Source organism: Solanum stenotomum, chromosome 8 (genome assembly GCF_019186545.1).
Source record: "Solanum stenotomum isolate F172 chromosome 8, ASM1918654v1, whole genome shotgun sequence".
Taxonomy (NCBI): Eukaryota; Viridiplantae; Streptophyta; class Magnoliopsida; order Solanales; family Solanaceae; genus Solanum; species Solanum stenotomum.
Genome location: NC_064289.1, coordinates 17,359,892 through 17,374,384, shown reverse-complemented (window position 1 = coordinate 17,374,384; position 14,493 = coordinate 17,359,892). Strand labels below are relative to the sequence as shown.

The following is a 14,493-nucleotide window of genomic DNA, read 5'->3' as shown; positions in this document are numbered from 1 at the left end:
GATTTGTACTCTGCTTCAGGATGAGCGAGCTACAGCTTGTTGGTTTATTGATGTTAGATTGTCTTGACAAAACTTGGCGACAGAAATCATGTTTTTTTTATTGATGGAGGACAAAGAGTGTTAGAAAGCCTAAAAGCAGAATTAGATGCTTGTATAAGAGATGAACCAGTATGAGTAATAGGAATGGTTTTACAGTCACCCATGGATATGCCCTCATTGCCTGTATACTCTTCAAGATTGTGCGGATCAGTGGTGACATGATGAGTCGCACCAGAATCCAAAACCCAAGACCAGAAGCAAAGTTGGCCTTAGCTTCAAAATGGCTGTGCGATTCGGAATAACATACATCTGCAGTGTGACCTAATTTTTGGCACAATTGGCAGCAGACAGATGGTCTCGAATTCGACATTCAGTTTTGCTGACTGTTGTTGCTGGACTGTTGAGTTACAGGTGGTTTCCATTGTTGATTGTTGAAGTGACGATTGTTCCTATTAGACTGAGGTGGCATGTTCATCTTCTGTGTGAGAGCAGCTGTGATTATGGAAGATGACTTCTCAAGATCCTGGTGCTTGAGAAAAAGCTCATAATATGTGAGCTTGTGAAACAACTCTCCAAAACTCAAGGAAGAATCCCTTGATCTTATGGAAGCCGAGATTTCACGGTACTGAGGGCCAGTCCGCTTAAAATCTTAACAATAAGTTCATCATCTGTTCATGGTGATCCAACAACTTTGAGCGCATCAGAGAGAGCGCGAACCTCTTGTAAGTATTCCGTAACGGATTTTAGAAGCTTTCTTAAGATTTTGCAATTGGTCTCGCAAGCTAAAAATGCGAGTGTAGCTCTTATTTGCGTAGGCCATGTGAAGAAGTTCCTAGGCTTTCTGAGCGGATGGAGCCGTGGCAATAGTTGGCGCAATGGTAGGATCAACAGATGTCGTCATGGCTTATTGAATCAGTTGGTCCTGAGAGAACCAGAGTTGATACCAAAGATTAGGCAGTAGAATGTTATCGTGGATAAGATTCATTGGTGGTGCCGGTTTTGATCCGTCAAGATGTCCCATAAGTTGATGGCTATTGAGTAGCATCACAAGTTGGGCTTTCCAAGTTGAGAAATTGAGGTTACCTTGCAGTTTGATAGGTAACTGAGATGCGGGATTAAATTGTAACACATGAACGATAGAGGGAGCGGCAGAAGCACTGCTGTTGGAAGCAGTAACATCACCAGAAGTGACAACCGAATGGATTGTTTCGCCAGCCATAGATGGGAAAAAAAATAATCTGACTCGTGAGAGGTTATGATGGCTCGGATACCATACAAAATCAGATAAAGAAAGTAGTCAAAAGAGAATCATATTCATTCAGTACCCAAACTTTAAATACGACAGATAAGAACAACCTACAGCTAAACTTAAGTAAACTAACTACTACCTGAACTCCTAAACAGTAAGGGGAATCTTCTATTGATACTCTAAAACAGTTTTAGTTACCGTAACTAATAATTACAATAACTAATGCTTAATACTTCTGTGATGATGATCTGCTTTTATATTGCTTGGCTACTTCTTTACCGTTGCTTGGACAGAATTGAATTGATATCAATTAGTTGATCTTCAATTAATCTCTGATCTGGAATGTCACTAAGATTGATCAGAGAAGAAGAAAAGTTGTGCAATCTTCTTATCTGGTTTTCAGTGTTTTGCTCTTAAGGTAACCCAAGGGATTTTCTCCTTCAATCAAGGTATTCAAATTTGTCCCAGTGTCCTGTTCTTTCTTGTGGTTAGTGTGTGCTCTTTTTCCTTCATTCAAATCTATCTGAGACAAGTCATTCTTCCTTGATTCATGCCTTCTTTTCACAGATTTTGGATGTCTCTTTTTTTTGGCGCAGATCATTTAGGAATAGTGGCATCATTAAAACATATGTTAAAATATAAGTTAATGAAGCTAACAATACGTGTTATTGGTTCTCTGCCTTTATAATACCGCTCAGATTTACTGCAGCCTATCTGTTAGGCTGATATATCCAAATAGATATTGTTGTTATTGTTCTTGTGATTCTTATTGCTGGGCTTGACGTGTAACCATTTTTTCTAAGGATGATGTCTATATGTTGTCTTTCGTATTTCTGGAATTCTGGTTCAGTGCTCAATAAATCTTGTGGCAGGAACATACACTACTCTATTTCTAATGTCATGTAAAATTCTTTTAATCCTTCAAATTTTGGACAATGGTTTTCATGAAGTTAATTTCTGAATTATTACAGCTAACTCTGGTACCTCGCAAGATCAAAATCTCGGTCAGAATCAAAAGACACTGGATGATACCAATCTGCCTAAACTCTGATTGCAAAGTTACTCAATGTTGATGGGAGGTAACAAGTACACAGTGGAATGATGCGAGCTAGTTTGGACAGCATCATCATAAAAATGATTTGATACATTGCTACTCGTACATTTATACATCATCACCATGTGCTTGAACAGAAAGAGCCCAAGTTTATTCATTATGTGGAAGAATTATATACCTTGTTTAAGTAAACATACAAATTTATATGTTGCAATTGGCAAGGACTTGTTGTTTTGCGTGTACTATATCAAACAACTTCGAACAAATGGTGTTCAAAGTTAGTCTCGAGAAAGTGTAACTTTATACAATGTTTGAAGTTTTATATGGCTGAACTTTAGATATATCATGATTGAAGTTTCGTCATTTTTGTTTGAAAAAACATATACTCTGATGTGCTAGTAATTTGTGTAATTGATACATCAAATGTGAAAAAGTTAACTATTGTACAAGAACAAGTTGGTCAGCGTCTCTCCAAACACCTCTAGATCCATTATCAAACTCTCCACGGCCATGGTCATCCTTGGGCACCATCACTATAATCTCTCCGTCCACAAATACCGCTGTGGCCAGCTCCGGCATAGTCGAAGCAGGCAAATACCTCTAGATCCACATTAAATTGTTCATCCTCATCACCGTCTCCATTTCCCTTCCTCACAACGATCTTCGTTACCCCAGGATGAATCTCTACTGCCTGTGCCCTCACTTGTCCATCCCCAGCTCCTTCTTGTTTGATTTTCGCCATGAAACAGAAGAATCCTTCCTTCTCTTCCACCGCCACATCTGCGTCAGAACGGAACGGCAATTCCAGAAAGTAGTTAAATACGTGAGGAAGTCTCCGGAGTTTCTTCATTGAGGAATTAGGAATGTGTTGTTGCTGTTCTGAAAAATTAGAATGAATTCCTCCAATGTTTGGTTTCAGGGAGAGAGGATGTACTCTCATACCCTGAATTGCTGGGGTTGAAACGATCAGAAGAAGAAGAAAAATGGTGATTGATAATTGCATTTGTTTTTTGTCTGTATTTTTTAAAGGGATTTTGGGTTATAAAGAGAGGTTCTAAGAAATGAAATAGCTGGGGAGGTAGATTTAAAATAGTGAACAGGATCGAGCTTGAGGAGGTGGAGATTTCTTCGGAAAAAAGAAAAACAAGAGAATTATTTTTAACCAGATTTGGTTTGATATAGAATGAAAAATACTGTGATAATCGAAAACACATAAACAATATAAGTAAAATAATGTAATAGTCGAAAACACATAAACAATATAGGTTAAGAACTACAAGAGTACGGCAAGTACAATAGGAGGCACTAACAAGCCTAAATCTTCGCAAGGGAAGACAATTCTCCACCCCTGTTATTTCTCAATCCTAATATACGACCTTCACTCCTCCTTATGTAGAGTCATGTCTTCGGTAATATAAAGATTTTCCATGTCATGTCTAATCACTTCTCCCAATGCACCTTCTTTGTACATTCTCAATTTCTCTTCCTCGTCTTATCCGCCACAAAAGTCACTCCCACCTTTTCTCGGATAACCTCATTCCTAATTTTATTGCTCTTCATTTGATTCATTGCATTAAATAATAAACATTATACTATATTAACAACTTAAACTTATATTTGGCTCACAACTATATAAAATTTTGCTTACAATTATACCCTTGGACAAGATAAACTTTGCAGAAATTGAAAAGGAATTACCAAAACATTGGTAACAAGTACAAATGTTTATACCATAAATTTATTTCTTCTAACTAAAACATTCTGGGAATTCAGAACTCAAATTTGATTTCATCCAAATATTTCAAATGGAGATGAACAGTTAACTTCTCCTATGTTAACCCACTATAACTAGCTTATGTTGAAATCTGTACATCATCCCGGAATAACTGAAATGCAAATGGAGCCATAATATGTACAAGCAGCTTGGAGGTAATACCAATTCCAGCTAGAGATTTGGTGCATGACTCATTCAGCTATGATGCAAGACTCCGTGTATCAAGGAGAGAGCAGCAACACAGAAAGACGCCCACATAGTTCTACTTTTCGCATTAATTCAGGTGCATGCAAGGGGCATTTGTGAGGGCTACTTGGGCACCGTCACTATAAGCTCTCCGTCCACAAATACCGTCGTGGCCAACTCTGGCATCTCGAAGCAGGTAACCTGTACCTCCATGTACCCACATTCAATTGTTCATCCTCACCGTCTCCATTTCCCTTTCTCACAACGATCTTCGTTACCCCAGGATGAATCTCTACTACCTTTGCCCTCACTTGTCCATCCCCAGCTCCTTCTAGTTCGATTTTCGCCATGAAACGGTAGAATCCTTCCTTCTCTTCAATTTCCGCATCTGCATCAGAACAGAACGGAAATTCCCGAAAGTAGTTAAATACGTGAGGAAGTCTCCGGAGTTTCTTCATTGTGGAATTAGGAATGTGTTGTTGCTGTTCTGAAAAATTAGAATGAATTCCGCCAATGTTAGGACTCAGGGAGAGAGGATGTACTCTCATACCCGAATTTTTGGGGTTGAAACGATAAAAAGAAAGAAGACAAATGTTGAAAAGGTTCAGAATTCCAATAGCGCAATTTGGGATTCTATTAACCCCTGATGGAAAGATTGATAATTGCATTAGTTTTTTTGTCTGCAAAGCGCATTACCCGTATCATATATTATATCTATCTATATCTATCTATCTTCTATCTATATCTTCTATACTACCTTAAAAGCATGAACTCCCAAACATGAATGTTGAATTACTATAATACCCCCAATAAAAAATACTCAATTTATTTAATTATGTTATATTAAAAGTTGATACCTTTTCACATTAATCGATTGTGACTTTTGCGATGAGTTGTGACTTTTCCAAAGGGTTATGACTTTTTTGACGGGTTGTGACATTTCCAATGAGTTGTGACTTTTCCAAAGGATTGTGATTTTTTCAAAGGGTTGTGACTTTACCAAAGGGTTGTGCCTTGTCCGATGAATTGTGACTTTTTCAAAGGGTTATGTCTTTACTGATGAGCAGGGACTGAAGGGTTGCGACTTATCTAATAAGGCACAATAAGAACATATTCATACTACTATTTGTTAGCTATAAATAGACGGGTTTCCTCTCTCTTTTAAACTACAATTTTTTCAGGTTTTATACTCTTCTTCTTCTTAAAAAATCTCAACTATTAGTTGCAATAGTTGATTAAGTTCGAAACCCAACGAAATTCGAGGTACCACATAAGAAAGAGTTGGTGAACAAATTGTAGCAAATTATTCATCAATTCACACTTATATTTTCCTCTGATGATATTAATCACATACATACATCAATATTATTTATATCATTTTAGAACATTAATACTCTTTAATTAACCTACATGTTTTATTCATTAAAAAAAGACTAATTACCTACGAATAGTCACAACAATATCTACCTTCTTGTTTCTTTAGTCTTAAATCACAACCATTCACTCCTTATAAATTCTTGGGGATCTCTTTTCTGTGACAATTTGAGATCATTTAAAATTTTCATAAATGATTCATCCCCAATACATTGATATGTTTCGCTGAACTTCTTAGCATTGGAATTTTGGTATTGATTTTCTATTAAAGAAGAAAAGAAGAGAACAAAGAAATATGCAATTATCTCTGAACTTTGCTTCACAAATAAATCTTCTATATATAGTGTGTGGGAACTTTCATTTATTTTTCTTATTTTGTTTCTTGATTAATTTCTTTTGTGTTTTCATTTGACAGAGACTTTAAATACACACATTGTTTATTATTTGTAATAAAATAAATAGATAAATATGTGGGAGAGACAATAATAATAAACAAATACAAAAGAGGCACATAATTGGGGTAAGATATTTCTTGTTTGTATTTCCATTTCATATTCTTTTAATATCAAATGAAGGAGTTTCTTTCTAATTTTTTTAAAACATCGGGCATCAACATAGTTCATTGAATTAGTAGTTTTGATGTTAAGTCTATAGTTTCAAAAATATATTTTCACTTTTACTTATAATATGATAATATAACCATGATAATAATTATATTATTATAGATATGTAAGTAAAAATGAACGGAGAAAGTAAAGTTTTGTTGGCAAGAGATCTCAATCAAATGAAACACTAGGGTGAATATATCATGAACATATATTTTCACCTTCCTTCTTCATTGGCAATGAATTGATCCACATATCTTTACTTTTTTTATATTTATGTTGAATATTAATTTTATAAATTATTAATTTCTTGTTATTTTGTGTTCATTTTGATCAAAGAAAATGTTATGTCACAAGATACACTCTTTGCTAGCTATATAAAAATAATAAGAAAATAGTGATTGATCATAAAATGATCTTAAATCAAATTAAAAATTCTCCAAATAATACTTTAAATTTTCTTCATCTTTTAATTTTTTAGTTGAAAAAGTTTAATGTTTTATATCACGATAGAACATATATAAGATACTAGATACTCTCATAAGACAACATCTATATGATATGTATGTGGCAAAATAAAGGATAATTTTCTTTAGAACTAATTATTGACGTAATATACTTTTCTCTATAACATTCTACTTATAAAAGTATTAACATTCACTATTTAAGTACACTTTTGTTTTTTTGGAAAATTACATCTATATCATAGCCTTACTCAAATATTAATTGAATAATAATATTTTGTACAAGATATATCATGTTTAAAGATACAATATTAAAATATTTTACAGTCATAACCTCAAGAGGAAAAGTTAATGCTGGCCATTTTTTTATCTTGATATTATTTTTCTGTTTTGTTGGTTAAGTTTGTTTTCCAGATTGAGTAAAGTAAAGAACAATACTACTTAAGAAATATCACTTTCTCTCCAATTTAAATTTTTTGAATGCATTTTGAAATGTTTCAATGATATCTGGTCATTTATTACTCAAAAAACATTAACTTTATGAAAAACTATATTAATCATTTAAAAGCACCTACCCAATATTCTTTCAGTTAAAATTATTTACTAAAAACATTAAATTTAGTAATATTAATTCTATTTTACAACATCGTATACTATATGATATGATACACACTGCAACGCACGTGCCGTGATACTAGTACTACCTTAAAAACATGAACTCCCAAACTTGAATGCTGAATTACTATAATACCCCCAATTAAAAATGCTTAATTTATTTTAGTTATTAATTTAATTAATTTTATTACATTGAAAGTAGATACATTTTCAAATTAAAGAATTGTGACTTTTTCAATGAGTTGTGACTTTTCCAAATGGTTGTGACTTTTTTGACGGGTTGTGACATTTTCATTGAGTTGTGACTTTTTCAAAGGGTTGTGATTTTTTAGAAGGGTTATGACTTTTCTAAAGGGCCGTGCCTTTTCTGATGAGTTGTGCCATTTTAAAAGGGTTGTGACTTTTTCGATAAGCAGTGACTTTTTTGAAAGGTTGTGACTTTTCGGATAAGGCACAAGTAACACCTATTCATACTACTATTTGGTAGCTATAAATAGAGGGGTTTCCTCACACTTTAAACTACAATCTTTAAGTTCTCTACTCTTCTTCTTCTTCATCTTAAAAAATCTCAAGTGTTATTTGCAAAGATTGATTAAGATCGAAATTCAACAAAATTCGAGGTACCTCATAAGAAAAGAGTTGGTGAAACAATTGTAGCAAATCATTCAACAATTCACAATCGTATTTTTTCTTACCATTTTCATGAGTTACAGTGACGAAAAGTTGTGGGAGAGACAATAATATTAAACATATATGAAAAAAGGCATATGATTTGGGTAAGATATTTCTTCTTTGTTTTTTTGTTTTTTATTCTTTTCCCTCAAACGAAAGAGTTTCTTCCTAATTTTGCTAAAACAATGGGTATCAATGTAGTCCATTGAATTATTAGTTTTGATGTTAAATTCACTATTTCAAAAATAGATTTTCACTTTTACTTATAATATATATGATAACATAGCCATGATAATAATTATTTTTTAATAGATATGTATGTAAAAATTAACGGAGAAAGTAAAGTGTTGGTGGCAAGAGATTTAAATCAAATGGAACACTAGAGTGAATTTAACATGAACATACATTTTTGTCTTCCTTCTTCATTGGCTATGTATTATTCCATATAATTTTTCGTTATATCACAAGATGCACTCCTTACTGGCTATATAAAAATAGACAAGAAAATAGTGATTGACCATAAAATGATCTTAAATTAAATTAATGATTATATAAATAATACTTTAGATTTTATTCATCTATTAATTTTTATTATTGAAAAATTTAAATATTTTATATCATCAAACAACTTCTATAAGATACTAGATACTTTCATTAGACAACAACTATATGATATGTATGCAGCAAGAAAAAAGAGAAGACTACAATTTCACAAAGATAAGGTAGAAACTTACTGAAATGAAATATTTTTCACCATAGGTGATGTTATTCATATATTAAAATTAAATTATTCTACTAAAGTATATATATATATATATATATATAACCATATAAATTGCTCTTTAATTGTTTTCGCAAATAAGCAAATCAATTGTGAACGAGGAAATTTCCTATTTGTTCATAGGAGTTAGACTAATATATTTTTACTCCCACGTATTGTGAAAACCAGCTTAAACCTAATATGAACCAATACCATTAGCTCTAACTAGTAATTAACTATCGATTTTCTTAGAACTGCTTAAAAAGTTAGCAGATAAAAAGGGAAGATTAAGGAAATAACTATAATTTGCCGCTAATGTTTAAAAACTATAGTTAATAAAAACCTATTCATACTTATTATTGCTACTTTGTAACAGTTGACACTAATCCTGAACTTTCTTGTAATGGTTGAATTTCAAACTTACCTTATCTGATTTGTGTCTCATATCTGGTGATGCATCTTCAGAGCTAGGTGGGCTCACATTGTGGCATCAATTTCTTATTCACGCTTGACCTGTCACTTTTGCCAATCTATCGACTTTGAGTTTTACCCTATATAGATAGTCCCTTATTTTATTTTTTTGGGTACTCAAATAAGTGTGACTGAAAAATGGAAAACATTTCAATTCTTGGACAAAAGCAAATGAGAAGTCCTCCGACATTTCTTGACGTGACACATGTCCCTTCGCCTTTTATGCTTTGAGCACGTGTCTTCCTGTGATTGGTTAAAAACCATGGCCCACTATCAAGGCAAGACTGATGTTTCTTTTTCCAAAATCTATATAAGTTCTGCCATTTTTGATTTACTTCCATCACACCTTCTCTTTAGAATTTTTTCCTGTCATTCTTCCGACTTTCAAGTTTTGCTGGAGTTTCATCAAAGATTACCGCCTTCTTAACGACCCTTCGACTGAATTTATCCAGAATCTACGACATAATTACAGCTTAATAGGGGAGTGGGGAGGACAAAGTCAGCAATAGCAATTTAAAGGCACAAACCACAATTTGAGGACGAGGATCATTGTTGGAGAATGAAGATGTTAGGTGAATCTTTTTACAAATGACCCTTAAATTTTTACAAATGATTCAATTTAGATTTTTATCCTATAATATTAACCCCCTTAAGTTTTTATCTTATATTAAACCATCACCTTGGTTGTGTGCCATAGGTGTATGGGGTTAAGCTTGACCCCTACCATGTCCCTTAATTTTAAAACCATTACCTTGGTCGACAGTATCCAGCCGACAAGCGACCAATGATACATGTCCTGCACCAACTCTTTCGTCATCAGGTCCTCCTCAAGTCTATCCCTCTCCAAGGATTTGATCCCTAAGAGGTATGTGAGTTCCATAGTGTTGGGTTTGTCCATCCCCACGGCAATCATGATTTACATATTCGAATTTGTCCATAAAGATTGAAAGATTTAAGTTCTTGATGAGTGTTCTTGAAGTATTGCTTTTGTTCTTGAATTAGGATGTGTTTGTTGAGTTCTTGAGATAAATTCTTTAAATTTGAGGGTTGTTTTTTAGTATAATCTTGTGTACTTATGTTGGGTATTTGAATCTAAGTGAATTGGGAAGAAACCATTCGATTCTAGGTGAATTAGGGCCAAAAATCAAAGAAGAAAATTCATCGAAGAGTTCTGGGAGGGGCTGGGGCAGCGGGCCCCAGATGCACCAGGTGGGGGCTGGGGCGGTGCCTCAGTAGTGCGCCAATATCATGTCTCTGAAGTTTAGGGGCTGGCGCTCTGCGCCAACAGTGCGCCAGGATCGCCTGCCCCCACTTTTTTTCCATCGGTTGTCCCGTCTGAGTCCTTTTAAAGTGTACCTTCACTCCCATTTGATTCTAACTACTCTAAACTACTTCTAAACACCTAGAAATCATTATTAACATGAATCATAACCTTTAATTCATAATTCAAATTCAAGGTAGAGTTAAGAGTTAAGTCTTGAGAGTTCTTTCGAACATTTTGAGAAATCCCTTTGAGTTTTTTTTGAGGAATCTTCTACAATTTCAAATAACTTGTTTCAAGACTTGAGCAAGTGAGTATGAGAATGAGGAGAAGGTATTCATGAGTCTACATTATCATCACGAGATCCTTTCAGTAGAGTTCAAGAAAGTCTTTGAGTTCAATTGTGAATCCCTTGTGATCAACTATCGATTTGAGCTAAGTTTTGAGGAAGTAAGTATGAGAATGAGAAGAGTCGTATACATGAGATCCATATTGTTATGTAGACCCTAGAGTCGAGTCGTTCATGCCCATAAATTCCACATGAACTTCATAAATTGAGCATCTTGGAGAGGAGTAGTATATTCAAGTTCTAAGTCTTGAGTATTAAATTCCTAACCCTTTTAAGATTATATTCCTAATCATGGGACTATTACATGTTACCCATGAAGTCCTTGAGTTGAGTTGTTCATTCCCATAATTCCGTATGAACCTTATGAGTTGAGCATTCTTGAGATGAGTAGTATCATGAAGTCCTTGAGTTGAGTTGCTCATGCCCATAATTTTGCATTAACCCTCTAAGTTGAACATTCTTGAAACAAGTAGTCTCACTGAAGTTCTTGAGTTCTGAGTTGTTGAGTTCTGAGTATTGAGTTCTATGTATGGTTATTGAAAACCTTGAATTGAGTTGTTCATGTCCATAATTCGGCATGAACCCTATTTTGAGAAGTCTTTTACAAATTTTTCTAAACTTATTTTAAGACTTGGACAACTGAGTTTGAGAAAGAGTAGAGTTGATTTCATTTTCTTTAAAATGATTTATGGGAATAAGTATTCCCAAGAGTAAATATTTCCACATTTAAGATGAGAGGAAACACCGATTTCCAAAAGAGTTTTGAGCAGTTTTGACTACCATCTCTTTTCAGAGAAAGATTTTTGAGTAAAAATCTCAAACCAGAGAAAAAGTTATGTTTTTAAACATATGAGCTAGTTATATTTTGGGAGTAGTATTGAGCACCGATATGGGGACGAGTTCAGATAACTCAAAGTCCTCATAAACCATGTAGCCAACATGGGTAGAAATTAAAGGGTCATACTTTTTAGATGATTCCTTAATGTTTTTTAGCATAGACTAGTAGATCCACTTAGTAGTAGGTTATATATGCTGGCAAAGTATAGGACAGTTCTGGTAGCGTAGGCTAGACATTGTATCATCACATAGCTCATAGTGATGATTGTCGGTTAGAAAATCTCCGACACAGAGTTATATTGTATTTTTATATACAAACTAAGTTGTTATTGTAGTCTTTAATACATTGAGTTACTATCTATTGTTTTAAAAGCTTTCCATATATTGCATCTTTTATTGTTGTTTTATATTGAGTTGAGTATCCAGAGTTGAGTATACAGAGTCGAGCATCTTATTATTGGGTTAAGCCTTATTTCATAGAGACGAGTATCTTATTATCGAGTTGAGCCTTATTTTACTGAGTTGAATATCTTATCATTGAGTTGAGCTCTATTTTCTCTGAGTTGAGTTGAACTATTTTCTCCGAGTTGAGTTGAGTGAGTTGAGAAGAGGTAAGTATGTTTCTTTTCCATCAGTTCAAGCATATGTTTATGCTTTAGAGTTTCCCTTACATGCTTGTACATTCCATGTACTGACTTCATTTGGCCTGTATCTTTTATAATGCAAATACAAGTATTCAGGGTCATCAACAAAAGCTTCGTTGATACCACTTGCAGTTCCAGTAATCTTTGGTAAGCCTTATTATATTTCGGAGGACTTCACATTTATCTTACAGTTAGTAGTTTTGAGATGTCGTGGATCTTGTCCCGACATCCTTCTGTAATAGTAGAGGCTTCATAGATGGACAAAGTTTAGTAGTTTTCAATATGTATCTTCTTTGAGTTTTTTTTACAAACTCTAAGTTATCTATTGAGTATTGTTCAAATTATTTTTAAAGTTGAGTTTATTGAATTTAATTCAATTTTAAGCTTTTGCATACTTGAGTTAGTCTTTCACTTGTATTCATCCAGGATGAGGGTTCGCTTGGGGACCAGAAATGGTTCTTGAGTGCCGGCCATGTACAGGGTGTAGGATCAGGTCGTGACACTAACGGGGTATCCATTCATCAAGAATGTAAAGACCGTCTGATACATGTCCTTTACCAATAATCTGCTTTGTCATAAGATCTTGAAAAAGACAATAATCGGGAAATAAAGAGACAAAACATTGTAGGTTTTTGGTAATCTTACTCACATAAATTAGATTAAAGGCAACACTATGTAAACCTAGCACAGAGGACAAAGTAATAGATGAAGTGGGGTAAACGGTCCCAAATCCCTCAATGGTATAACTAGATCTGTAAGCTATGGTAACAAAGGATGGTGCTTAATGTGATCGAAATTTAGAAAAAAAATTGGGATTATCTGTCATGTAATCTATAGTACCCAAATCATGTCACGACCCAATTTCTCAAGTCATGATGGCACCTACTATAACCCAGTAGTAGGTAAGCCACCCCGTAACCCGGAACAACAAGTAATGGGTCTGAGGGTAGAAACTAAACAAGAGTAGGCAAATAACAATATAAACAGGCGGAAGCAAACCAAAAACATATATACAAATAAAGATCCCTCCCAGAACCTGGAAGTCACTAGTACAGAGCTACTAACAAAATGAGTACAAGTCCCAAAAGTGGACAACAGAGACTGGACTGTCTCGAAAGGTAAAAGACAAGTCTATATATACAGATGGAGACTGAAATAGTACAGAACGTCGTGTGCTCACTCCCGTCTCCGGATCAATTTGCTCCAAGCTCGATCAACGCTAGCTACTAGTTCCCAGACCTGCATCACGAAATAGATGCAGAGCGTAGCATGAGTACCAAAACAACCGGTACCCAGTAGGCATCATAGGCCGACTGAACTTGAAAAGTAAAGGCAATATGAAAAGAAGGAATAACACAAACCGAAGTCAAGAACTAAAATCTAACTAACAACGGAATGCACACGAGTGTACAAAGAACTAACTAAAGTAATCTATAAGCTAACTACACCTAACTGGGCCCCCATAAGCCCAGAAGGTACACTCATGCGCAAGTTAAATAAAAACCCGAACGGACCCCGATAAGCCCGACGAGTACACAAAATAACTATAACTAAAGAGAATTGCATAAAAGAACCCAAGAACGAAGAACAAGAATCAGAACCTCAACCCTAATTAGTAAAATCTGACAGTACGGAGGCCGAACCTCTAACCGGATGCTCACCAAAAGTACCCAAGTAACCAATCACAAATATCAAGTATATGAGGCCGGAACTCTAACCGAATGCTTTATATAAGTATCTGGGAAATAGAGGCCGGACCTTAAACCGGATGCTCTATATAAGTATCTGGGCGATAGAGGCCGGAACTTAAACTGGATGCTCTATAAAGGTGCCAATGTAGCTGCTGACAGAGTCCTAATCGATCCACACTCATAAATGTTCGTAGAACGCCGTCCATACTTAGCCAATCAATGTAAGTCCTTGGAACCAAATCGAAAATCAAATTCAAACCGCGAAGTAGAACTAGTGTCGCCGATGTAACTTGTGAAGCCGTAACATCGGGGAAAATAAGGATAACTATAGTCGGAGAAAGAGTATCGCCTAACTAAGGCCCAAACTATTAGAATCAAGTCTGCTACACCAGTCTACAGGGATCTAAGCCAGCCGAGCAACGTCGGGGCAAAACTAAGGCCTATTGGA

The 14,493-nt window shown here is 34.8% G+C and overlaps 1 protein-coding gene and 2 pseudogenes across 1 annotated transcript in view; all 3 read right to left on the bottom strand.

Moving 5' to 3' along the window:
- Window positions 1-2,770: 2,770 nt before the first annotated feature.
- Window positions 2,771-14,493, bottom strand: part of LOC125874446 (uncharacterized) — a 341,050-nt gene continuing 329,327 nt past the window's right edge. Inside the window, exon 2 of the mRNA XM_049555343.1 lies at window positions 2,771-2,821. Within this exon, the coding sequence (XP_049411300.1) occupies window positions 2,781-2,821 (41 nt within the window). The 3' untranslated portion in view covers window positions 2,771-2,780. The remainder of the gene's footprint in view (window positions 2,822-14,493) is intronic.
- LOC125872258 (uncharacterized) lies at window positions 2,826-3,282 on the bottom strand (annotated as a pseudogene).
- On the bottom strand, window positions 4,426-4,970 carry LOC125872257 (uncharacterized; annotated as a pseudogene).